Below are 27,001 nucleotides of genomic sequence, written 5' to 3' on the forward strand. Positions count from 1 at the left end.
CAACAAGCATTTTTTAAAGCTGTTAGAAACCACAAGCCCAGTGAATTATTAGCTTTGTTAACTGCTTACCTCTTTAAAATCAGTTGCGCCATCCAAACAGTTTTTCCAAGTTTCTGCGATACTAGATACAAAAAAAAAAACAAAACAACTGATCTTAGGTCTTGGGTCTGGAAATAGCAACCACAGGGCTGTCTATGCACCTAGGTGTTGTCCTACACTTCACCTGTATTAACTCATTTCTCTCATTAACTCATAATTCTCAACATGTGTATGAGGATCCCCCTTTGACAGAAGAGACGCCTTCTCTGAGCTCATGCAGGGAGTGGCCCGGGGTGAGGACACGGACCCAGACAGGGCGTCTCCAAGCCCACGCCATGAGCCTCCAACCACACAGTGCCTCATCAAAGGGCCAACACAGGCTGCTGCTTAAACACGGAACACCTAGCATGGCTGTTTTAATAGCTCATTTCAGAAAGGGATTAAACTTGACACAGCTTAGAAAGACTGGAGAGACACAGACCAAAAGATTAACAATGAATGTTATCTCAGTGTGGTGGGAGGTCGGGTGAACTTAATTTTCTCCATATTTTCTGGCTTTTTTTTTTTTTTTTTTGGGCAAGGAAATATGTAAACACTCACAGGAAATTATATTCAAGTCACAGCAGAGTTATTTAGAATAAGGAGATGTTGGAAATGGTCTAAATGTCCAACAATAGAGGAACAGTTAAAAAATTATGGCATACATTAGGATGTAATACAATAATTTCAAAGTCACTGTTTTGAAGAACATCCGATATGGGGGAAAACTTCAATACTGAATACGACGAGGCTACAATAGGCAGGACAAAAGCTGTAATTAAAAGATGTTCTTACAATTACACACACACACACACACACACACACACGACTAGAAAAAGCCTGAAAGGAACAGACAGATGTACCAATCAGCGATTCTTGGCATTTCTTGACATTTGTGTATCTGGTTTTTTGAGGCAAACACATTGTACGTTTACAATTAGAGAGTTTACGAACAGGTAGGTGAAGCATTGGGTCAAACCTGTTGAACATTCTATCTGCGTTATCAAATCTTCCATTCTGCAGACACAGCATGTACTCGGGCGCTAGAGGGGAAATCAGAGTTAAGTGAGGTAACAGAACCCCTGAGAACACACGAGAAACAGCACTGAATCGGGAGCACTGACACGGAATCTTACCGATCCTCACAAGATAAAAGAGCACGTAGCCAGGGGAAGAGTAGTGACTGCCGTACATGAACTTTGGCTCTGGCATTTCCTGGTAGCGGGTCTGCAACAGACCGAGAAAGATCCTGCTAGGCGTCGGCCGGGAAAACAGTGACTGCAGCAAGTAGTCAAACCTCAGATGGTGGCCTGGCTACGTTACATCCCTTAGTTTCTCTCTTAAGTAGGAAAGGGAGAAGAGGAGGGGGAAAACAACTGTGAACACACACAGTATTCCCGTGACAAGTATTTAGCTTTTCTTGGCTCAGTGGGAGCAATGCTGGGCCGGTTTGAACAGAACGGACGTTACACGGCCCTTGTGCAGTTCACCAGAGAGCACCTTCGCGCAACTAAATCCCTAAACTTGTGAGACGGCCTGCCTCCTACTTCCTGAACTGCAGGCAGAAGATGCAAATGGGGGTGGGTGAGCAGCTAAACTCACGGGGGAAGGCAGAGGGCAGAGAGGGAGTAAGAAAAAGTATGACCTAGATCTTCTAGTCACTCAGCATAGACCTCCCCTAAGTCTTGGAGAAATGAGTTTCCCTTACTATAAAAACAGAGGTCACGGCTCAGGGAGCTGCTTAGAAGCCAGGCATCCCCAAATCCACGTACCAGGAGTCTCTCCAGCCGTTCCTTGTTTAGAGCCCCTACTGGCCTGCTAAGATCCCGGAACGTTCCTGGATTTGACAAATCTGTAGATTTAAAAAATGAATTAATTAAAATAAAGCTGGCAAACTTAATAACATTACCCCCCGCCATGGATACGCATGCACAGATTTATTTCTACAAATAATTTTTAAAAATTGAGACAAACCCATTAGAATTAGAGTATTTCTGATAGTCACTTACATAACTGTAAAGGTTAGGGCTTGAGTTTTAAGTCAGCAAGTCACTCAAGAGTAGCATCTCTAATTTGAAAATGCCCCAACTATTGATTTGTTTTTAAAGATTTTTTTATTCATTTGAGAGAGACAGACAGAGAGAGCACAAGCAGGGGGAGAGGCAGAGGGAGAGGGAGAAGCAGACTCCCTGCTGAGCAGGGAGCCAGACTCAGGTCTGGATCCCAGGACCCTGAGATCATGACCTGAGCCAAAGGCAGAGGCTTAACCATCTGAGCCACCCAGGTGCCCTGATTTTTTTTTTTTTTAAAGAACTACTGGTTTTAAAAAACTATATTCCAAGGAAAACAACAACAAAAAATAAGCACATTTTAAAAGTCAGTATTCTTCTACCAAGATTTGCTGAAGTTTGAATTACAGTGAATATTATTATTGTGTGATAATAACATAATTTGAGAATTGGGGACTGAATATTATCACAGAAATAAATTCTCACAGTCCCAGAAAGTCTGTTATTTCTTTCAAGTGTGAGGGTTCGATTAGTGAACTGTCTAAAAGGAATTTATTGTTCACAATATATAATTTAGAATATTACAAAATCAAATTATAATACAGTCCCATTTTTGTTAAAATAATTTGAGAGAAATACATATACCACAAGGTTAAAATGGTTCTCTCTCATTAATGTGATTATTGATGATGTTTATTTCCTTCTTTAAATATTTCAGTACTTTCTAAATGTTCTAAAATGAATAATTATCGCTTTTGGCAATCACATTTTTGAGTGTGGATTTTAAAACAGGACAACCCGAGCAACAATTTTTCAAAGTGAAAAACAAGCATTTCAAATGTGGTCATGACATGTAATAACGACACGGCTTAAAAACATATGCATACTTTCTGGGCATGTCTTTCAAGAAGTCTGTGAGCCCTTGTTTTAGGATTAAAAGAATTTAAGCGATAGTGGAGAAAGCACACGTAAAGCCCATCTAACTGAGAGAACACCGACCCGGTACCTCGGGAGGGAAACTAGCAATCGTTAGTACGGAAATCCAGATGGGCTCGGATCTGCCTGCACAGATCACAGCCGGACCTCCGGCTTTCCTCTCGGCCCTCGGCTTCGTGGCATTTACCCAGCATTTACCCAGCGCAGCGCTGCAGTAGTCGCCGATTACCCACGGGAACACGGGGTACTGAGAGAGGTCGTTGCAGCTGCGGTCCGCCAGGTTGTTGAGGTGCAGGAGATACTGGTAGTTGGACAGGTGCCCGCGCTGCCACTGCAGCGTGTAGCTCTCGGCCGTGCGCTCCGCCGCGTGGTGCTCTAGGGGGACAGGGCCTGCCGGGTCGCCACTGAACTCGGCCAACGCTGGCTAAGTTGCACCGAGCGTATAAAAACTAGATGGTTGGGGCTTGTTTGTTTTTTTTAAGGTTTATTTATTTGACAGAGAGAGAGACAGAGAGAGAGGGAACACGAGCAGGGGGAGTGGGGGAGGGGAAGCAGGCTTCCCGCGGAGCAGGGAGCCCCACGCGGGGCTCGATCCCAGGACCCCGGGACCATGACCTGAGCTGAAGGCAGACGCTTAACCATCTGAGCCACCCAGGCGCCCAAAACTATTTATTTTTTTAAAGATTTTATTTTTTTTTTGCAAGGGAGAGTGAGCACGAGTGAGGGGAGGGGCAGAGGGAGAAGCAGGCTTCCCGCGGAGCAGGGAGCCCGACGCGGGCCTCGATCCCAGGACCCCGGGACCATGACCTGAGCTGAAGGCAGACGCTTAACCCATTGAGCCTCCCAGGCGCCCCCAAAATTAGATGTTTTAAATGTAGAACCTCTAATGCATTTTTGAAAAATACGTTTTAAGAAAATGAAAAGTAGGCTGTGGTTGGTTTTCACCAAATGCCTGTTGCATTAAATATGAATATCTGCAAGGATATTCACCAGGAGGGAATATTATTACATATCTAAAAATACTGTCTATGTTAAATGTATGATATAAAACATATATGAAGGCATGGAGCAAATATGTAGTTATTACATGGTAATGCATAATATTTACTATATTATATATGGCCTGCAATATATACAAAGTGCTTGAGGTTTAATGCCTTTAAGAAGCCATGACCATTTGTAAAAGCTTAGTTCCTCCATTTTTTATGAAATCAAAACAAAAACAATCTGAGTTCTCTTTTAGATCAGTAAGAGGTCTACTACCACAGATTTGCCAATGTCTATGTATTCTGTAGGCATGTGAAGAGCGAGGCAAAGAAAAGAACCTGCTGAAGGAGAAAAAGGTCTCTGGCAGGAAAACATGATTTCTCAAAGGAGAAGAACCAGAAAGTCCCCCACACCCCCTCAGGAAACATGGAATCACAGAGTATGTGGCACCACGGAGAACCTTCCTCTTGGAGAGCATAAAGTGACTCAACTGTTCTATTTCATTCGGAAAATTCTGCTTTCAACGTTTTGTTGGCTGTACCAAGCAACTTATCTAACTCATCTGTTGACTCAGTATTTATCCTTATTTACTTTTACCAAGTTTCTTCTCTAACCAGCTATGAGGAAAGAGCTTAAAAACTCAAAATGCTTATTCTCATTTCCCACACTCCCAACACCACAGAGAAAGTCTGACCAACCTGAGTAATAAGATCAGAGGGAATAAGGAAGCTTCAAGAAGACAGGTTTTTAGGTCATGGCAAGTGTTATGACTTGAGATTTTAGGACTCACCATGAAAGTTGAGTTTTTTGTTGTAATCTTGTTATATAGTTAGAGGAATAAAATGAAAAAAAATTTAATCAGGAGGCAGGAAATAACAGTCAACTTGTATCAGAGCTATACTTACTCATTAAGTAAACCTAACAGCTTAATGTGAGAAGAAAAAAATTTGCACTCTAAGCCTACTATAAAATAAAATATATTCCTTATTGAAAATAAACTATTCTTCTGAGGGAAAATTCCATGTCTAAGGGAGTAAGACTAGCAAACAAAGTTAAGATGGCAGTAATAAAATCCCAACATCTATTTTTGAAAATCAACCCATTCTAGTCATCTAACAACTCTGTAAACAAGAATAATTCAAGCGTACAATTTCATATGTTTATGACTAAAAAGAAAAATCAGGTGTTCTTTCTGATAAAGGTGGGAAACTTCACATTTTTATGGAAGACTGAGGGATTATTAATTAAAAGCAAATCAAGTCCCATGGTACTATACGGAGTACAGAAGGCTCATGTGTTCCTTTTGTGTCGTTTTCCAGCTTTGTGATTAAGACCATATAGTTAACGATTACAAACACATGAGGGACAACTCACTGCTTCAAATTAAGAAACCAAGTCCCGGTTTCCAAAAACGAATATAGACAAGACTGAAGAGAAAAATAATTAGGTGGATTCTTTATAATCCATTCAACTTGGGGGTTGTTAAAATATAAAAAACATTTAAATATGTTGATCAAGAGTTTTTCAAACACACAATCGAAGTGAACTATTGCCAAATTTCATTTATATGAAATTATGATTTAGTTTGTAGAATGCCATTTTGCCAACCCTAGTTCCTGATGAGAAGGAATAAGGAGACCCAGAGAGGTGATTCTAGATATAGCATTTCTCTTCTCCTATTTCCTAACCCAGGTACTTAGGAGTTGAACGACCCTCATGTGAATGGATACAATGAAGGGTGAGCACCATACCTAGATACGTGGCAATATAAAAATAGAGGTCATCTCTATCTTGAGGTTCATAGAACTTTAGGTAGATGTCAGAACAGAGATCGTCTTCTGTGCAAAACACTTCCAAGCCCTATAAATTCAGAAAGAAAACAGTAAAATAAATAGCACTGTTTACCTTGCCATCTCAAAACAAGTGACATAAGTACAAAAGCTTTTCAGTTAAAGGTCCATATTTTTTATCTGCAGATTTTATTTATTTACATTCTCCACATATAAATTTGATTCAGCGATGCACATACATGCGTGTGTTTGTATGAATATGTGCATGGTACGTGTATGCGTGCACGCACACAGTTCATCCAAAAGAAAGACTTGGAGACAACGTGCTTACAATATGACATACTTGCACTTTTCAGACATGCCATGAGTGTTTACAAGTCAATAAACCATTGGCTAAACTGAAGATCTGACAATCATCCACTGAGAAGTGACATTCCACAGGAACTCACCAAAGGCATGAGGCCGTGCCTCCTTTTGTAAATGCGGCGGACATCTTGGAGTGTTATCTGGACCACAGGTTTCTTTAAAAGTAGAAAGACAATCTCAAACATCAACGTTTGGACACAATTAGAAGCTGCCCTTTGGTATCAGAAAGGTGAAAAAGTGGCCAAATCTTGACTTCCTGACGTGTTACATGCGAACAATCAGAAAGGCAGCTCTTAGAACAAGGCATTTCTGGTTTTACGTCCTGGTCTGCCCTTTTCCACTAACTTTATGACCCTGGATGAGTCTCCCTACCCTCGCTCAGGACCCCCCAAATGATAATGCACTGATCTATCATTCAGGGTCCTGCAAGGTTGCTGAGTGATAAGGGATATTAAAGTGCTGGTACAGATAACCTCTCAGGAATTTTGCTATCTTTTTATAGATCAACGGTTTTCTTGGAACTGATACAGTACCTCTTATTTTAGAATCTTGTCCTTTATCTCTGTAAAAACTACATTGTATTAAGGCTCATAAACAACTACGGTATTAAGCAGGGCCTCTAAATTTTTCTTTCTTTATGAGGAGGAAAATTTTCTTGCTTCTCAAGAGGCTTAAAACACTAGTAAGAGCAGAATGAGGTTAGAAAAGCCACTGAGATTGGCTAAATGGTGACACATCCACCTTTCCCCAAGTGAGAGGGAGGAAAAGCCCACATGTGGAACTGTGGAAACTTCCTGAAGACTGGTCAAGGATCCTAGCCCAGAGATTTGGGAGGGGATACATGCTCACACTATGGATCCTGAAGCTCTAGCACATACTCAGATATTATCCCAAAAGTTTTTGACCCAAGCCATAGTAACAGGAGTGGTCAAGCCAACTATGAACACCAGTAGAGCATGCCCTTCAGCGATGTGTAGCGTCTGTGGGAGGGCTTGGTGGGGGTGCCCTGCCACCTGGTGGACAGACCTGTCATAGCACCATTCCTCACACAAAAGCAATAGATGTTTTAGTGACAGAATGACTGACCCACCAGCCTGGAGAATTTCCAGGACGTAGCCTCCTATGACAGAAAACACGTTCTTTAAGCTGCCCTGCCAAAGGGTCCAATGCACTATCAGAGTGTATTAGCATTTCTGTTCTTCTAATGAACCACTCCAAAAAGTGTTCACATCTAGATAAAGCGACATATTTTTACAAATTTTAGTGTGGAAATCCGAGTTTATCTTTACTATCTGGCCCAGTAAATCTAAAGTCACTGAGAAAGAGAAGACTGTTTCCACCATCACGGTAGAAGCACCACAGCTGTTCGATGACAGAATCTCCACTGGCCCCTCTGTGCTGGCTGGCAGGGGACCACGCCATACTGCTTGTGATAGACTCAGATCTACTGATTCTGCTCCTCATTAAAGAAAAACAAGTAATACCCACATATATGGGCACAGAAGCAGATATACAGAAAATACCCATTTCTCTTTAATTTTAGTATATTTCATTGGTCTCTTCCAGAAGTGCTTCCAAGGAGAAAGGTATAAACCTCTAACAAGCCTTTACTAAAATTGGGGGCTGGAGGGCAGGCAGGGTTTCTTGTCACAGTGAGGGCAAGGGACCCCAGAATTACTGAAAAGAGATCGGAAGAGCTCGAATCTGGATGAGCGGGCATCAGGATGACATAGGGAGGCCTGTTGAACACACAGCTGCTAGAGGGGAAGGGGGCGGAATTTCGATCCTCGCCAAACTATACCACCAGAACTGTGAGGTCAAGTTCCCAGGAAAGACGAATATTCCAGTGCTAAGGCAGCTCCCCATCTGACCCTGTGTCTCTCCTTACCGGGTACCCGTTGAGAGGCTGAAAATACAGGTTTGTGTCGGTGATGCACACGTGTCCAGGATTCGTCACCAGCGGCGTCACCATTTCTGCTTTGCATTCCATGTGCAGCTTTTCAGAAACACTCTGGAATCTGACAATGCAGTTTTCAGCAGAAGTAAGAAAAATCACAAACCAATCTACTTTCTCAAAGGGAGCTACAGTGTGACTATGTATGGACATCTGTCTAAACACTACACTTAATACCAGAAAAATGGTACTATAAAAATTGGTGGTTTAAATAAAACTGACATTCTTTAAAAAAAAAAAAAACAAAAAACCTGACATTCTTTCAGATGGTCTAGTGAGAACTCAAACAACAACAACAGATGAGTTTATCACAGAAGAGAAGACAAATAAGTAATACCAAAGAACCCTTTATAGCTGAACTCTTTTTCCTCCCAAAATAAACTGGCCTTGAAACTATTCCTATATTAACATATTTTTCTATTGTTGTGTCTCTAAGACCTATTTTTAGAGTCACAGGTGCCATTTACTTCACACAGCACTTTATAAGGCCACGAGTCCGTAATTACAATTACTTGAACGTCAGTTCCAAGGTATGTTCTTTTGCGGCTGCAGTAAACCCAGTCAAATGTGATTTTTCTACTACCCCTCCTAAATTATTTAACTAGTCGAAAAAGTCCATTTTCTTTTTGCTTTACTAATGAGTAAAAAAAAAAATTAGAGGGGAAACAACCAAGTCATCAATATCTGAAGGCAAGTCCTTAGTGACATAACTGGGTTAAAAATAAATCTCCCCGTTGTTATAAGTAACAATGGGATGAAAGCCCACGGGACAGACTTCTCCTTCCTTAGGAAGTGAAGGGGACCTCAGAGCTGTCACCCTAACCACACACACCGGCCAGAAGAGCTACACAAGCCTTTTTTAAAAGCGGTCAGGAAGCTTAAGATGCAAAGAAACCTGAGTGAAGAGAGTAATGGTTGGGTGGCCTTGGGTGGCGACAGATAGAAGGGGAAGGGCTGCGGGATGGAGAGAGGTCTAGAAAGAAGCCGAAAGCAGAGTCGGGACTGAAGAGCAGAGGCGCAAACATGCTGCCACTGGGTGGGGAGCAGGGGGAAATCTTCCAGCGTTTAGAAGGCTGGTGGCTCGGCCGAAAGGCGTACAATATCTCCAGGATCCTTCAGGCGCTCAGGTCCTGAAGGTCTTGATCGCTCCCCAGAAATAATTGTAGGTAGCAGAGGTGGGGAACGTAGCTATGGCTGCCATGAAGCCTTCACCCCGCTCAGTCACGGATCGCGTTGTCAGAGCCCCGGCACAAGAAGGGGTGGGCACGCAACCACTTCTGGAGGTAAACAGCATTTAGTTGGGTCTCTACTTCCAGATAAGAGAAATGAAGAATTACTTGAGCAAGCTGAACAACAGACCAGACACAGCAGAGAAGTCCAGTCAGGCTAAGAAAGGAGGGTCAGAAAAACAAAGAACAAATGGAATGCTAACAAACACTAAGACAGTGGGTTTAAAATCAACTACATCAATAATTACATATGTCATTTAGGTCCATCTGGTTGAGGGTTGTTCAGATCATCTATACTTTGTTGATGTTTTTGTCAATTTTGTTCTATCATCAATTACTGAGAGAAGGGTGTTGAAATTGCCAATAACTGTGGAATTATTCCTCCCATTTCTGTCAAATTTATGCCTTGTGTATTATGAAGCTATATTCTTAGGTTCATATACATTTAGATGTGTAATGTCTTCTTGATGTGTTGAACCCTTCATCACTATGAAGTATCCCTCCTTATCCATTTGTCTTGAAGTCTGCTTTGTCCTCTTTTAATCTAGTCATACCAGGATTTTCATGTGGTATGATTGCATGGTATATCTTTTTCTATCCCCTGTTTTGAACCTGTGTCCTCATTCTGTTTCTGAAAACACACACAGTTTATATAGTTGAGTCTTGCTTTTTATACAGTCTGACAACCTCTACTTTTTAATGGGGATGTTTAATTCATTCATTCATTCATTCATTCATTCAATTTTTTAGAGAGAGTGAGGGCAAGCATGGCGGGGGGGGGGGAGGGCAGAGGGAGAGGGAAAGAGAGAATCTCAAGCACACTCCATGCTCAATGCAGAACCCAATGCAGGGCTTGATCTCACAACCCTGAGATCATGACCTGAGCTGAAACCAGAAGTCGGATACTTAACCAGTTGAGTCCCCCAGGTGCCCCTAATTCATTTATGATAAAAAGAATACATCATGATCAAGTTGGATTTATCCCATGAAGAAGGTTGGCTTAACACTGAAAAAAAAATCAATGTAATTCACAACATTAACAGAATAAAGTAGAAAAAAATGTGATCATTTCAGTAAGTGCAGAAAAAAATATTTAACAAAACTCTAAACCTATCATTGAAAATACTCTCGGCAAACCAGGACTAAAAGGGAGCTTCTTCATTCTGATAAAGGGCATCCATGAAAATCCTACAGCTAGCCTCGTTCTTCAGTTGTGAAATAAACCCTTTTCCCGTAAGATCAAGAACAGGGCAAGGATGTGCTCCCACCACATCTATTAATTAAACAGTACAATGAGGCAAGACATAGAAATAAAAGCCACAAGGATTTCTGTGAAATGGTCATTATTCACAGATTAAACAATTATGTATATAGAAAACTCTATGCAATCTATAAAAAACCCACTAGGACTAATGAGTAAATCTGGAAATGTCACAGAATACAAGGTGAATGAAAAAAAAAAAAAACCCACTGTATTTCTATATACCAGTAACAAATAATTGGAAAAATCAAATTCAAATAGCATCAAAAAAATCCCCAATCTAGGAATCCGTCCATCCACATATGACCACATCGACAGACTGAACATATAACAGTGGGGGAAAGCGGGTGAGGTGTAAAAGACCTCTGTGGATTGTCTTTATTATCTTTACACCTTTTCTTTAGATCTAAAATTAGCTTCACATAAAGTACTTTAAAGGGTATGTTTTGGGGTGCAAAAGGGGGAAATGTGAATATGAAACTATAAATTACATGGCATTAGAGAAGAAGCATCGGTACTTGAGTATTGTAACAGTAGGGAGGAGGGCCAGAGAATACCCTTTGAAGAGACACGTGTTGAAGTAATTACGGGGCAAGTGTCATGACATCTTGTAATGTAATTTTAAGTGATTCTGAAAAAGGTATGTATTTTATACACAATACATATACATGCAGGTACACATTACCTATATGTATATACACACATACCATATACACCTGCACGCACACGCACTCACAGAGCATGCACGAACTAAAGCAAATCTGACAAAATGTTAACAAACTAACCCTGGTGACCTGTAGGGTATCTGTGTTCATTATGTTACTCTTTCAACTTGTGAGGATTTGAAATTTTCAGAATGAACAGTAGAGAAAAATAAATATAGTACCCTTCATTTCTTCAATAAGAAAGTATTTCCTCAGAACCATGATGAAAGCTTATTTTGGCAAAAGTTTACTTTTTTCTTTGAGAGGAAGTACATAACACTGGAGTATCTTATTTTATTCCGCAAAAGTTTCTTCCCCAAATTCTTCAGCCTAACATTTTAGAGACTGGATTAAATTAAAACTTCCAGAGTGAGCCATTTTTTAAATTAATGTCACATTGAAGCCCAGGATTGAAAAAATCACTACTTAGAAGAATTATGCATTCTAAGTAGGTCAAAAGAAGCTAATTCCTCTTATTCCTTTTCCTTCCTAAAATGGAAGCTATTATTCCCCCAGCAATCCACTTACCTAATATATCCTACAAGTATTAAAATAGAAAGGAAATTAATGCTATGTAGGTAAAACAGAAAAAGAAGCAAACAAATATAAACGCAGAAACATTATTGGCCAGATGGCTTCACTGGCAAGTTCTTCAACACTTTAACGTGTAGTGTGAGGGTCACAAATCTCACAAAGATAGCAATAAAACAGAATATTACAAACTATTCTCATTTATAAACATAAGCATCTAGCAAAAGCCTAATACATCATAATCCATAAATGAATCTATTCAACCAGTACATTCTGTTGTCCTAAGCTGCAGTGATCCACAGATTTAGCAGAACTCTAAAATAAGAATCTAAAATAAAAATACTTAGTGAATAGGGCCTGCAATAATTTATACATAAGATTTTGTACACATTAAAGAGTTTACATATAAAGTTAATGGAGCTAATCACAAAGTCTAGCAGGGTTGCTGAAAACAAAATGAATACACAAAAATCCACTGCCTTCTATATATCAACAATAAACGGAAAATGAGCTTTTTAGGACACTATTTACAACACCATCAAAAATATGAAGTACTTGGAATAAATCTAGCACAAGAGAGGAAAGACCTTTATGGAAAAAACCATAAGGAAGACATTAAAGAAGGCTAAATAAATGAGTGATTCATTGCAATCACAATCAAAATCTCAGGGAGCTTTCTTTTATGGAACTTGACAAGCTGTTTCTAAATTTATATGGAAGTGCAGCATAAGGCCAAGAATAGTGAAGACATAAATTAAAAAGGAAAACAAGGTGTGAGGCCCTGAACCTGCAGATGTCGGGAGTTATTATAAAGCTATGTGACTGATACAGTGGTATTGCTGATGAGATGCAAATCTACTTAGTATGAGGCAAGAAAGAAATAAGAGAGCAGGTTCATATAAAAGCATAATTATTTGCAGGAAATATCTTCATACTTAGAAAAGCCAAGAAAATCAATGAAAAAAACACTGGGTCAGTAGGAATGTAGTCAGTCTCCTGGTCCCTGCAGGACTCCTTAGTAAGATACTGATCACAGACTGAAAGGTCAGGAAAGACCTTCCGGAACAACCAACAGCTAAGCTGAAATCAGATGAGCAAGTAAGAGTCAGCCAGGTGCAAAAGGGGAAGGAGGTCAAGCACTCCAAGCACAGGCAACACGTCCAAAGGCTCAGAGGGAAGAGAGCACGGGGCATGCTCGGGATCTGTATAAAGGCAAAGAGCCAGCACACAGAATTCGAGACAAGCCACCAGCGACCAGAGTAGTGCGCAAGGGCTAGATTGGAAGCCATGGAAGGTTGAGACTTCACCCTGAGGGCAATGGGAAATCTTGAAGAGTTTTAAACAGATAAGTGACATAATTAAGTAAGTTCTTTAGAAAAACCACATTTTCAAAGTACACTCGGGACAGTAGGGAAGCGAGGACAGGAGAAGGGCAGACTGGGGGCAGGTGGACAAGCTAAGAGCTGTTAGAGTGTTCTGAGTGAAGGTGATGGTGGCCTGAACTCAGGCAACAACAGTGGGAAAAGATGGTGACAGACCAGAAAGATCTTAAGGAGCATCAGTCAACAGGCCTGGCTGACTGACCAAAGTCAGGATGGAGAAGCCGAGGCCAGGGCCATTCCCGACCACGCGCAGGTCTGGGTGCCACAGATGGTAACATGGGCGGTTTGCGACAAGCTGAAGTAGGCATACAGGTTGAAGACGTGCACTCCTCTTAGAATAAGAGAATGAGAGGCGCCTGGGAGGCTCAGGTGGTTAAGCATCCAACTCTTGATTTTGGCTCAGGTCGTGATCTTGAGGTCCTGGGATTGAGCCCTGCATCTGTATCCATGATCAGCAGGGAGTCTGCTTAAGATTCCCTCTGCCCCTCCCCCTACTCACACGCACACAAGCGCTCACTCTCTCTCTCTCAAATAAATTAAAAAAAAAAAAAAAAAGAATCAGGGAATGAAATCATTAACTTACCTGTTTTTGTCAAATGATGTCCTAGCCAAACGTGACTGCAAAATAGCTGTTATCTATGAAAACAGAACCATTTAAAATTAAGTATTTATGAGTAAAACCTCAATATAATTTAATTCATAATAAAGACAATTTACTGTAGAAATTCTTACCATAGCAGTTTGGTCCCCTAGTTTGTCAAGGCGGGACGCTCTGTGAAGCTACAATATTACAAATATACAGGAATTTATTTTTTTCTCTAAAACAATATGAAGGTATTTCCTTAGAAGCAACGAAAAACAGCAATCATTCTGTTACTTAGTAATGGTTAAAATCACTTCTGATATATCTATGACTTCTTTCTAATATATAGTTTTCAAATTCAACATATTCAAGTAAATCTGCTTCATATTTATAAAAGAAATTGTGGTTTTAGTGAGATGTATGAATATGATTTTTTTTTTAAGTTTCTGCCTAAGTTTGCTTTGAATTCTTTGCCTGGTGAATGCCCGAGTGAGGCACTGGCTTACCTGAAGCAAGGTCTCCACAACATCTTCCACTTTCCCTGAAACATCCAATTCAAAGACATACTCCATTTTGCCCTAAGAAATCAAATCAAAGGAAGAGAATAAGCATGTCAAACCGTATTCCCTTAAGAACATCTATCTGCAACACCTCTGCTGACGTTTCTTTTCCTTAATCTAGGCACATGATCACTACAAACTTCCCCCTTAGTACTGCTTTAGCATGTTTAGGCATGTTCTGGTTTTGATTTTGTCTCAAGGTATTTTTTAACTTCCCTTTTTACTTCTTCTTTGACCCATTGCTGGTTCATGAGTGTTGTTCAACTTCCACACACTTGTGAATGTTCCTCCTGCTATGTATTTCTAGTTTTATTCCATGGTGGGCAGAAGGGGTACTCGATAGGATTTCAATCTTGAATTTATTTTGATTCATTTTGTGACCTAACATGTGATGCATGCTAGAGAATGTTCCGTGTGCATTAGAGAAGAATGTGGATTCTGATGCTGTTGGGTAGAGTGTTCCCTATGTGTCCCTTAGGTCCATCTGGTCTACAGTGTTGCTCAGATCTGCTGTTTCCTAAATGACCTTCTGTCTGGATGTTCTACCCATTACTGAAAGTGGGGCGCTGAGGTCTCCTATTATTATTGGGCTGCTGTCAATTTCTTCCTTCAGTTCTGTCAATGTCTGCTTCAAATACTTAGGTGCTTGGAGGATGAGGGACTAGATATTGTGAAGATTAATGTGATGTGTCACATGCTCTCCTCTTCTCTGAGTCCGCCGGGCTGTGCTGTCCTCTGTGTGCTGGACCACGGGTCCCCTGGAGCAGCAGCCTGACGTCCAGGTCCTCCTTGTTTTCAGCGGCCCCCAGGCATCTAGGGTCCCCCAGGTCCTGTCACCACTCCAAGACAGGCAAGACAGAAGCCAGTCCCTCAGGCAGCCACCCCAACAGTCAGAAACCTGGACACATGGTCCAGTCTTTTCTTTCCCTCCCCGGGAGAAGTTGGGAGCTGAGAGTTCCCTCCCATCACATGGTATTGGGCCCAGGGAGGACCTACATTGAAAGGATGTTACAAACATCCCCATCAGCCTCAGTGAGGCTGGTTTCATGCTAACCTGGGTGAAGGGCCTCTTAATTGGTTTCCAGGTTTGTCACAAAAGGCATTGGTCCATGTATTATTTATTTATTTATTTATTTTTTTCCTCAAAGATTTTATTTATTTATTTGAGAGAGAGAATGAGAGAGAGTGAGTACATGAGAGGGGGGAGGGTCAGAGGGAGAAGCAGACCCCCTGCCGAGCAGGGAGCCCGATGTGGGGCTCGATCCAGGGACTCCAGGATCATGACCTGAGCCGAAGGCAGTCGCTTAACCAACTGAGCCACCCAGGCGCCCCTGGTCCATGTATTATTGATTGAATCAGGGTCGCCATGAGAGGAACAGGGCTTCCTATTCTGTCATCTCTCATGGTCACCATCAGTATCACTATGCCCCTCCTAAATGTGGAAATCCTCGGGTGTTCTAATTCGCACCGGAACAAAAGAGCTTTTCTTTGTTTCAGACAACCTCCCTCATCTCCCTTTACATAACTTTTCAATGGGCCAAGGACTGCTTTGCACTTCAAGTGGGTATCAGGAGAGCCTTAGCAGGGAGAGCCCCCCAGGCGGTGGTTCTCAGCTTGGGGGCCAGATATCCTACCACCCCCATGAGGCTTTGGTCAATGTATGGAGGAACTACCCAGCAGCAGGGGTGATGGTGTAGTAGGTGTGTTTAGTTTAGCCTGGGAGCAGGCTGCAGTGCAAGGGATGCCCCACACAATTAAGAACTATCCTTCCCCAAATGCCAGCAGCCCCATCCGAGAGTAATTAAATCTCGTATTTATGGTTTCTGACTTAACTGGCACATGCACGTGTTTCTTGTGCATAAAGCCCCAAGGCCACGGCGTGTGGTCCGCGGGTCCCACAACTGCTGGCTGAGAAACTGCAGACAGAGACTCACCCTGCGGGGCTGTCTGCTCAGAGAGGGTGGCTTTTCCTCATTCACAGAGGTGGCCCTATCCAGAGCACTAGCCTGATGTAGGTCCTATAAAGACTCTCTTTTGGTAAAAGCTATCCCTTTACTATATATTAAGTTGTAGCAAAAGAATTAAGTAAAGCACAGAATGGTTAAATGTAAAATCTTTGCTTACTTGACAAGTCCTGGAAAACCAGACATTGTATTCACGTCTAGTCATAGCTTCTCCCAGTTAAGAAAATTTATAAATTATGACTGAGCTCCCAAATAAGAGTATTTTATAACCTATCAATATTTCTCAAGCATTTAAAAAAATACATTCTCAGTAATATCCAGCAAAATAACCTTATAAATGATACATATTCTGATTTCAGTTTCCAATCTAATAATTTAAGCTTTTTTCCTCCCCTATTAGACACATTTGTTTTTAAGTCAAAAAGTTAGTTGAAATCTCTTGGACTAAAGTCTGTGGCTCCCTTGGGTAATTTTGTTGTAACTGCTGGTAACAAGCTTTTTAAATACTCATTATTATTATTATTAGATTAGATTAAAGATGTTAATAAAGTCACAAAATCTTATTGCTTAAAATCACTATACAAATTGCTAGGAATAAATGAAAAGCTTTACTTACCCTTTCAATTTTATATGGGGCAACAATGTTGTGTTCTTTAATGAAATATACCTGAGAAAGACAAATCAATACTTGTAAAATAACTAAAAATTTTTAGAGTAATGAGTTACCACAAATTAGGATATTATGAATCAAATTTAAATCCTTGTTCCATAATATCAATTTCCAAAAGCACTTGCATTGATCTTCGTATGGCTTTAATGTCCTGATGTTGGAATAATAAATATAAAATTAAAAAGAGATTCATCAAGGCAACAAGGTAGCAACCATTCCTGGATAAATAAAATATTTAGGATGTTTTATGAATGTCCGTACTTGCACCAAGAAACCAAGTAGACAGGTGAAGGAAGCTAATCGAAGTGCCAATTTTCTACGAAAAGGGTAAAACAGAGTCACTGTGGTATGAGATACATTTCTAAACATAAAGAAATTTCTCTTCTCTAGAGGTGATCTGGGCACACGGTGTTTGGTACTACACTGTATGTCAGTAACCATGTCCAACAAGCAACATCACCCCCAGAGCCATCAACATGGAGCCTCTACCTTGAGCCCTGCCTTCCCTCCTGTTTTGGTGAAGGGTGTGCCTGGGCCCTCAAAACCACTCACTCGACGAGGCCACAGAATGTAGACCTCCCTCCACCTGTCAGCTGTTCAAAACGTTTGCTTCTGTGGTAATACGGTTGCTGCACTCTCTCCCATTAGAAAAAAACCATAGATAAAAACCCTCCCTTGTCTTATATCCTCCTTTTGCCATTTCTGTTCCTTTTTCTGGCAAAACTCTTTGCAAGAGCTGACTGTACTTTCTCTTGGGCTCAGGACAGGTTTTCAGCCGCAACACGTTACGGAATCCAGTCCTGAGAAGGTCCTAAAAGGTGCAGAGGATTTCCATGTCACCAAACCCAAGAGTCTGTTCTAAGGACTTCCTCGAGTCTGTCTCACAGAGCACATGACAGAGCTGATGGTTCTTCCTGAAGCAGTTCAGGAAGCCGCCACTCCTGGCCCTCCCCGACCTCATCTGCTGCTCCTTCTGTCTTCCTTCGGACCCTCTGTCTTCCCAACCTCCCCCTGGCGGAGCTCCTGAGCCTTCGTCCTCAGACCGCTCTGTGCACACTCACCCCCTGGGAAGCCTCATCCAGCCCCAGGGCATTACCCAGGTTCTCTTTCTCACCTCCACCTCCTCCCTGAGACCCACACCACTGCTCCCAAATGCCCACCAGCCTGTTCCTCTCGAAGGCCACGTTCTAAACAAAGCGTGCTCTTCAGGCTTCTTTATAGTAGTAAAGGGCACGGCTATCCACCCTGTTGGAGTCATTCCTGACTGTTTTCCTTTGCACCTTGCAACTAACGCATCAGCACAACTGTGGGGTTTTCCTTCAGAATATATCCAGACACTGACCATCTCCGACCCTGCCATCGCTACCATCCTGATCCAAAACCTCTGGGTTCTCAGCACCCCTAAAGGCATGTGTCCCCCACAGCATATTCTCTACCGGGGCTCCAAGAGATGTGCAAATACATACAAAGCAGACGGTGCCCCTCCTCTTCTCAGCTCTCCAGGGGTTTTTCGCTTTTGTGCTTTATTCGGACTCCTTACTGTGGCCCGTAGGCTCTCCGTGATGTAGCCCCTGCCACTGCTCCAACCCTTCTTCCCAGCTGCCCTCTGAGCCTTGTCCCACCAGGCACACTCATCCTCACGGCGCCTGCCACCCGCCAGGACACTCGCCTCTCAGGGCCTCCACTGCTCAGGATGAGCAGCCACTGGCTGGCTCATTCCCTCAGGCCTTCCGAGCGGTGTGCCTTCACACGCACCTCCTTGGCCAGGCGCCCCTGGCCGTTGTATCTGCAGCAGCGCCCATGCTCCTCATCCTTCTCTATCCTTTCGTCCTGTTGGCATCGTCGTCATTACAGAAGATGTGTGCTTGTTGTCGCTTGCCCCCATCTCAAGGTAAAGGCCATGGGGAGAGGGGCTTTGGATATTTTGTTCTTTCCTATAGCTTCATAACCTTGAATATATTTACTGAATATATAAATGCCTGAATAAAAGGCATTTATTTTTTACATTATTTACACACATACACCCCTCTTTATTCTACAAAAGAAAATTTGGAAGCAAAACTCTCTAAAGCCTAAAGGACCATAACATATTTCTGAAACAGTGTGACCACTTACGGTAATCAAAACCCACAGAAGTTGGTTTTTTTTTTTTTTTTTAATTGTATACTCAATCTAGGAAGCTTGAAATAATTCTAGAAAGAGGAACTTCTGACTGATTACCCCTCGATGTGAAGCTGGTTTTGAGTTTGCCTGACACGAGACCTCTTCTAATAAGTTTGTAAATACACTAAAATGGATAATTTTTATTATGGAAACCCCACTTCTGACTGAAAAAGTACCCCTTCCTTTCAAGATATGGATTTATTAGCATTAGGCCATGATGCAGAATACTTCAGAAATAATGAGAGCACAGGTGCAGGTCACAATTATTAATAATGCATTCTGCCCCTGCCCCCCCAACCACCACCCAGAGTAATAGATGGCTACAGCTGCTTGCCAATATGCCGGTTCAAACAACATAAAGTCAAAGATAGGCTGTGAAATGCTTTCTTCCTTAAGATTCATTGACTCATGCAAGGCAGACCTCGAAAATCACCTAATCTGATAACTCTCGGCTTTCATAAAATACTTTTCAATATACATTAAAAAGTGTTCCATGAACAGAAGTGGTAAGCGGTCCAAAAACCGCTGGGAGCACCCTCTGCTCCCACCCATCTGCCTCCTTGAGACCCTCATGGCACTTCCTCTGGACCCTCTCTCTGTTTGCTAAGGCTTTGAGTCAAGTCTTGAAGTAAAGAAAGCTGCGTCTTTGCTTCCCACAGCTTCTCCTACACTTACTTGACCGTGGAGGGAATTTCCTTCGAACACTTCACAGAACTAGGGCCCTGCACATAGTCTGGGCAACGTGATCTCTAACCCTCTCATTTTAGAGATGAAGAAGGTAAAATCCAGAGCAAAAAGCAAGTGGGAGAGACCCTCTACTCCCGTCTTATTTATAAGTTTAAAAAAAAAAATCTATAGATGATATAAGTGTATGATAGGAGAAAAACCGTGTTTTGATTTTTCTGTGTTGCCAGTACTGAGCACGATACTGGGAACATATATGTATGCCGAATAAATCTGGGATGAAAAAAAGGTGAGGACCCCAAGCCTCAGAATGTGTACAAGACAGCACATCCTGAGTTGGTTGTCACCACGAGTCACCCTGAGACCCCCCTCGGTGCTGTGCTGCTGGCCTCCCACCTTCTAAATGGCTCGGAGAGCACAGGAGGGACCATAGTGCTTCCAGCTCAACCCCCACACGCTGTCAGGACTCCTGAGGATGAAACCACAAGCCTGCAGGCCTCACACAACTTTTTTTTTTTAATTTTTTATTGTAATGTTAATTCCCATACATTACATCATTAGCTTTAGATATAGTGTTCCATGACTCATTGTTTGTGCATAACACCCAGTGCTCCATGCAGAACGTGCCCTCCTCAATACGCATCACCAGGCCAACCCATCCTCCCACCCCCCTCCCCTCTAGAACCCTCAGTTTGTTTTTCAGAGTCCATCGTCTCTCATGGTTCGTCTACCCCTCCGATTTCCCCCCCTCCTCACACAGCTTTATAAACATTAAGGGTCTCAGGGCACCTGGGTGGCTCAGTCAGTTAAGCATCTGCCTTCGGCTCAGGTCATGGTCCCAGGGTCCTGGGATCAAGCCCCGCATCCAGCTCCCTGCTCAGTGGGGAGTCTGCTTCTCCCTCTGCCCCTCCCCCTGCTCATGTGTGCTCTCTCTCTCTCTCTAATAAATAAAATCTTTAAAAAAAAACATTAAGGATCTCATGAGAGAATCACAGCTTTAAAAAAAATACAGTTCTCAATGGTTCAATCTTTTTTTTTTTTTAAGATTTTATTTATTTATTTGAGAGACAGAGTGAAAGATGAGAGGGCACACACAAAGGGAGAAGCAGGCTCCCCACTGAGAATGGAGCCTGATGTGGGGCTCGATCCTAGGACCCTGGGATCATGACCTGAGCTGAAGGTAGACGCCTAACCGACTGCGCCACCCAGGCACCCCTCAATGGTTCAATCTTAAAGCATGTAAACATCTTTTCTAACAGTCTTTATCTGATACTTCAATAACTAATGTCACCGTGCTAAAAAAAAAAAAAAAAAGTGTGTGTGTGTGTGTTCACTAAGGTTAGGAAAAAAAATTTACTATGTGCTTCTTACCTGACTGAAAATGAGTGAAATCTCCCCAGATTTTGCCCTACAATGCAGATAAAAGTCATTAAATATATATAATTTTTTTAGGTAGAAGTAAAATTAAACAGTTAGTGACAATGACATACTTTGAAAAGTGTCTATTGGATCCATTTTCTCCATGTTTTCCTATTTTTATACAATCTCTCAAAGGAATCTGGATAAAATTGAGAGAGAAATATTACAAAAATAAGCAAGGACAAAATATACATAAAAAGTAGGAATGTCTCTGTTCACATTTAAAATGCATTTACCTTAATGATGGGCTGGGATATTGCATCCGGTTCAAAAATAACTGATTTTGAACATATTTTTAAGGAGCCTCTGATTTTCCTAGGGATCAAAGTATAAAGGATTATTATTAGTGAACACACGAAATGTCACAAAAGAATCATAATACATTTTAACTAGAAAGTAGATAACTAAAGCATTAACTGAAAGAACAACAATATAATTAATTTTAATTACACTGACCCCAGGCTGATGGTTTGCCAACCTGATCCCATTATTCATTAGGGACTGAAATTTTTATCACTCCTTCTGTTCTTATTATCTAGAATTCATCCACAAAGAACAACTTTACAGTATTTATTTATGATTTGGAGTACAGTTTTTCTCTATGATTTGAAGTACAATTGGTACAAAGAAAGCAGAAAAAAAAATGCTTGATTCTTTACCTCTATTTATCAAGTTTTGGAATAACGAGTTGGTGTCCTAGGATCCCTGCCAGGCAATCTAAAGAGCTCATGAACTTGTGGATTTTAATGATTCTGATACATTTCCACTACTGCAGGCATTGTTCTTTTTTGATGTTCAGTTTGTCCTGTTTGTTGCCCAATTCTTCAAGTTGGCCCTTGTGTCCTTTTAATTCAATGTATAGTAGTTTCTTTTTTTTTTTTTTTAAAGATTTTATTCATTTATTTGAGAGAGAATGAGATAGAGAGAGCATGAGAGGGGGGAGGGTCAGCGGGAGAAGCAGGCTTCTCGCTGAGCAGGGAGCCCGATGCAGGACTCGATCCCGGGACTCCAGGATCATGACCTGAGCCGAAGGCAGTCGCCTAACCAACTGAGCCACCCAGGCGCCCTGTATAGTAGTTTCTGATACCTCCCTTACTTGCCAGTAGGACAAGATGTGCCAGGCTCATCTTGCACCCTGCCTGCCTCAGACTTAGACTCAGCCACTTCTCAAAGAGCCCTCACTCCTTTTCTTGGGAAGCAGTACTCAGAGAGCACAATCTCATTGCTATGGGGTTGTTTCTAGGCTTTTCCCAAGGGGAAAGCTAGGAAATACTTTCTTTTAAAAAAAAAGTATATGAATCCATATAAACGTTTCCAATTCAAATGTAAGATTAGGCTTTTAACTTAACTCCTTTACTATGAGATTTGTATCTCATCCTGAAAGTCTTGTCTTGGCATCAACATATTACTCATTTGCTTCATTTAACTATATAAATCTATGTGCACATGTGAATAAACCAGTTTCAAATTAATAATACCAAAATTACTAACAATGATATTACTACTGAAACATTTACAACCTTTTTTGCAATTCTTTTTCTACTCAGGTCATATCTCACCCAGAGACACAAATTACTATGTTGTGAAGCTGAACTAAAATAGTTCTTCTCTGCAGTTAACCTTCCAGCTTACATATAGTTAAGTTCACTTGTTTCATTTTCTTTTTGATTTTTAAGATTTACTATTTCTTCTCAAATTTAATTCTATATCAAAATATATGTAAAATATTTCTGCAGTTCCAAAAGCAAAGTTATAAAATAAGGGACATTCAGAGAAGTCTAGTTGTCATTTTATATTATTTCCCCATTGATCCTTCTTCTGTGTAGATAATCGCTTTCATTAGCTTTTAGTTTATGTTTTTCTAAACATATAATTTAAAATGTTTTTAGTTTTTAAAAATAGAAACAAAAATTATTCCTTTCCTTTCATAAATATGTGAAAGACAGCATACAATACACAGTATTCGGCCCCTTACTTTTTGCACTAAATATATGCTGGAGATCACTCCACAGCTCTATACAGAGCTGCTTCGTTCCTTTGTTACAGCTGCACAGTACTCCATTATGAGGACACGCCATTGCTATTCAATCAGTTCCCCATTGGATTGTTTCCAGTATTTTGCAATTACAAGTAGTGTTATGATAAATAACCTTGTACATATGTCCATTTCTTTATTTCCCAGGGTACCTCTGAGATAGTTCCCTAGAAGCAGCCTAGCTAGATCAATAGGTTAACTAATGCACATGCAATGTTGCTAGACATCACCGAATTCACTTCCATGTGTCGTACCACTGAACTCTAATAATAACTTAAAAATTACAAAACAGGTTTCAGTTTGCTAGCTTATATTTGTGTTTTAATAATAAACAAATGCACTTAATTTTAAGCAAGACATTTTATGGTATGCGGCAGAGGAGTATAGGGAGGAAAAACAAAGGTATAGAATTAGGGAGAAGAATATGAGCAAAATTCCAGAAGTAAGAAAGCAAGGTGCTGCTTTCAAGGAACAATAACTGTCTAATCTGAATGCTAAGGAAACGACATGTCATAAGCTCCCAAACAAAAACTAAGTAATTTTCACTTTAGGTTGTATTTAAACAAATACCACATGGCTTTAATAGTCCTTTCAAGATAAAACCTGAACAACACTAAAAATTAAAGAGTTTATTTAATATCAAAGCATGTTCAAGTTGTGGCCTATAGTGAAGGGACATCCCCAAAGGAAATCATTAGTAGATACAATTTTGCCGGAACAACTCTGATCTTAATTCCAAGTTGGCATTTTAAACAAAACACTTCATTACACATTTTTGTACACAGCTTTCAAAAGTTACAGCCAAAGAAACCGAATCTGTTTTCATAGCAATAAACAGTAATGATTACAATATAGAGAAAATGGATTCTGCTTCCAGTTCAAATCAAATTATTCATTTTGAAAGTACTGATTTTTATGCCACTCTGGTGTTTTACGATTACTACTTTATAACACCATAACCCAAATAATTGAGAGTGCAAGTACAAAAGTGATACAGGAAAAAAGAGCTGGAATGAACCAGTCCTGTCCAGCTGAGCTAAGACACCCATGTTAGAGGAATTCGTACATACTACTTTGCAGCTTTGGAAAATATCTGAAGTTATGACAGCAACTTCAAAATCCTCCTTTCCCGTTACTTTCCCAGTACAAAAGGGCGACAAATCTACGTGACCATACATTTAATTTTAAAAATATCAGACAAGGGAAAGGTCTGTTGGTTCTGTAGAGATCCAAAAATCTTCCTTACCTTTCATTCTGATCGCCCTTGTTCTGAATATGATTAGCTGTGTGTTGTTCAAAGTAGTATTCCTCCAAGTTAAGTAGGAGCAAAGAAAATCTAAATTTGGAAAAACCAGAACAAACAAAACGAAACCTCATGTTTATTGTTTTTTAGGCAAAAGAAAGCAGAATATTCAAAGCATCTGTTCCCAAAGTGATTGTCCATTCATTAAATCAACAAATACCTATTAGGTGTATATTATACACAAAAATGCTCTTCTCTATTCAGTGGGAGAAAGCAACAGACAGACTTGCCCAGCCAAGTCAAAGATTAATAAAACTTACTTATAGGTGGATTTTTTTTTTTAATTCCTTTAGGAGAAACCGCAAATTTCATGAAATAAAACTTATTCTTGCCTGAACCAAACCTGGGGCTTTCCCACCTATGGAGTTTTCATCCTTTGTTTCGGCTGGCTGACCACCAGGCTTCCCTACCTCCCCTTCCAGACTGCACACCTCTCCGGCTCAAGTGTTTTGCCTCATGGTTGGTTGCATATATCCTACTACTTCCACAGGATCATATGCCTCTGCGAGGCAGACTCTAGATATTTCCCTGTAATAACCAGTCTAATGCTTTGGTGTTGAATAAATAAGTAAACTAAACAGGATAGGATTAAAATATAGTTCTTTTTAAAGTGTTAAGTGTTTTAAACTTTTTTTTCTTTTTAAAGATTTTATTTACTTATTTGACAGAGAGACAGCACAAGCAGGGGGAGTGGCAGGCAGAGGGAGAGGGAGAAGCAGGCTCCCCGCTGAGCAGGGAGCCTGGTGTGGGGCTCGATCCCAGGACCACAGGATAGTGACCTGAGCCGAAGGCAGACACTTAACCAGCTCAGCCACCCAGGCGCCCAAGTGTTTTAAACTTTTAAAAACACAATAAGGTAATAAGAAAAGGTATTAATTCAGTTGTATGGCCACAGAAACAAATATATGGCAAATAACTGGAAACAAGTGTTTTTCGTTCAGGAAACATCAGTGGCATCTAGAGCTACAGGAAAAACTCTCAGGGGGAGTGTGGGCCTGGAATTCGGGTGTGTTGGAGGAAGGTATCACCAATAAACATAGCTGATCGAGCGTGTATGTCTCTTTCTGCTCCCTCCAGAAGCCCCACTAAAATCTGAGTGAACGAAAATATTTTTTAAATGGTAAAACTACAGCAAAGAAAACTGAGTCACAAGTGAAGATGAGAGCAACAAACCTGAGAGAAATGGAAAGCAGATGGGAGGAATCAGCAGTGGTCAGAAACGAGAACAGGACATACCCTCCAGTAGAAGGTACCAGTCAGGAGAAAACCAACTCAAGTCATAGGACTTCCAGAAAGTCCTGAAATCGCAGGTAACAGGTACAAAGAAGACCGGGAGGACATACGGGGGATAGTGAGAAGTCTAAATGAGTCAGTAGCCCAGATTCCTCCCCCGATGCCTATCCTACCTTACTCTGGTTTTTCTAGACAAAAACTGAGCAAGAGTCTCCAAACTAGACATCAAGCACAGTGGAGAGCAGGGCTATGGCGTAAAAAAGTAGGAAGACATAACCATTCCAAGTAACAGTTTGGTAGATTATTTTTAGAAAAAATGAAACAGCTGTAGAGAAAAGACCCATGGATAGGAATATCTGAAAGAGCCAGGTCTTTATAATATCCTTCTATACTGAAGCCCAACAGAAAAGGCCCACCCACAGTGACACAGAATTACGTGCTTCACACTAAAACACGAATGGCTAACCCAAGATCACCAGCCTCTAATATGAAAGAACTAGACCAAAACAAGCAGAAGAACACAACCTGGAGTTCTAGACACAATACAGAGAACAGGAGGTCAAAAGCCTATAATAAATTCACTTACAAAGAAGAAATTATATTCATGGAACAAGACATTGCTCATTCCAAAGAAGATCTGAACCAAAAGAAGAATAACTCGTAAATTAAGAATAATGACAGCAGGAACCAGCTTTACCATCCTAATAGGTAACTTTTTATTAGCCTATTTGTGTCTTTAAATCCATGAATAAGAATTAATCATAGGCTAAAATGCCAGAGCTCAAAGTAAAATGCTCACTATTAATACCTATTCTGGATTTCAGTACAATCACAAGAGTTAGGATTGCTAGAGCAGTCCTTTGATGCATCAGATACTTTCCATGAAGGTTAAATCAGAGAGATACTTATTAGCTACCTTGCCCCTTATTTTTAGCTTGTGCCTTAATGACCTGAAACCCTTTGCTTGGCCTGGAGCTATATAACCCTCTCTTCCCATTCTTCATCTCCCTACTCCTCCTCTTGGAGAGAAGGTAAAATAAAGTAAGTATCTTTAATAAGACAATGGCATAATTTTATTGCTATGAAACACAAGTAGCCCTCATAGACAACCAGCTCTTCCATATAATTATTAAAATGTAGTACTATTCCTTGCAATAGCA

The 27,001-nt window shown here is 40.9% G+C and overlaps 1 protein-coding gene across 3 annotated transcripts in view; it reads right to left on the bottom strand.

Annotated features, from left to right (window-relative positions):
• The window catches only part of NSMAF (neutral sphingomyelinase activation associated factor), a 56,252-nt gene that overhangs the window by 14,418 nt on the left and 14,833 nt on the right, over positions 1 to 27,001 (bottom strand). The window contains exons 2-18 of one of the 3 annotated variants that reach the window (XM_081816021.1): positions 24,552 to 24,641; positions 21,507 to 21,585; positions 21,342 to 21,409; positions 21,223 to 21,259; positions 16,951 to 17,001; positions 14,317 to 14,388; positions 13,960 to 14,007; positions 13,811 to 13,863; positions 8,055 to 8,184; positions 6,250 to 6,321; positions 5,762 to 5,870; positions 4,801 to 4,827; positions 3,222 to 3,398; positions 1,851 to 1,930; positions 1,215 to 1,305; positions 1,058 to 1,121; positions 70 to 121 (exon numbers count right to left, since the gene is read on the bottom strand). In XM_081816021.1, coding sequence (XP_081672147.1) covers positions 70 to 121; positions 1,058 to 1,121; positions 1,215 to 1,305; positions 1,851 to 1,930; positions 3,222 to 3,398; positions 4,801 to 4,827; positions 5,762 to 5,870; positions 6,250 to 6,321; positions 8,055 to 8,184; positions 13,811 to 13,863; positions 13,960 to 14,007; positions 14,317 to 14,388; positions 16,951 to 17,001; positions 21,223 to 21,259; positions 21,342 to 21,409; positions 21,507 to 21,585; positions 24,552 to 24,641 — 1,300 coding nt within the window. Of the gene's footprint in view, positions 1 to 69; positions 122 to 1,057; positions 1,122 to 1,214; positions 1,418 to 1,850; positions 1,931 to 3,221; positions 3,399 to 4,800; positions 4,828 to 5,761; positions 5,871 to 6,249; positions 6,322 to 8,054; positions 8,185 to 13,810; positions 13,864 to 13,959; positions 14,008 to 14,316; positions 14,389 to 16,950; positions 17,002 to 21,222; positions 21,260 to 21,341; positions 21,410 to 21,506; positions 21,586 to 24,551; positions 24,642 to 27,001 lie in introns of those variants that run through there. The other 2 variants (XM_081816023.1, XM_081816024.1) reach the window with 2 other exon arrangements.

This window comes from Leptonychotes weddellii, chromosome 4 (assembly GCF_054177405.1).
Source record: "Leptonychotes weddellii isolate Sample4059 chromosome 4, ASM5417740v2, whole genome shotgun sequence".
Classification (NCBI taxonomy): Eukaryota; Metazoa; Chordata; class Mammalia; order Carnivora; family Phocidae; genus Leptonychotes; species Leptonychotes weddellii.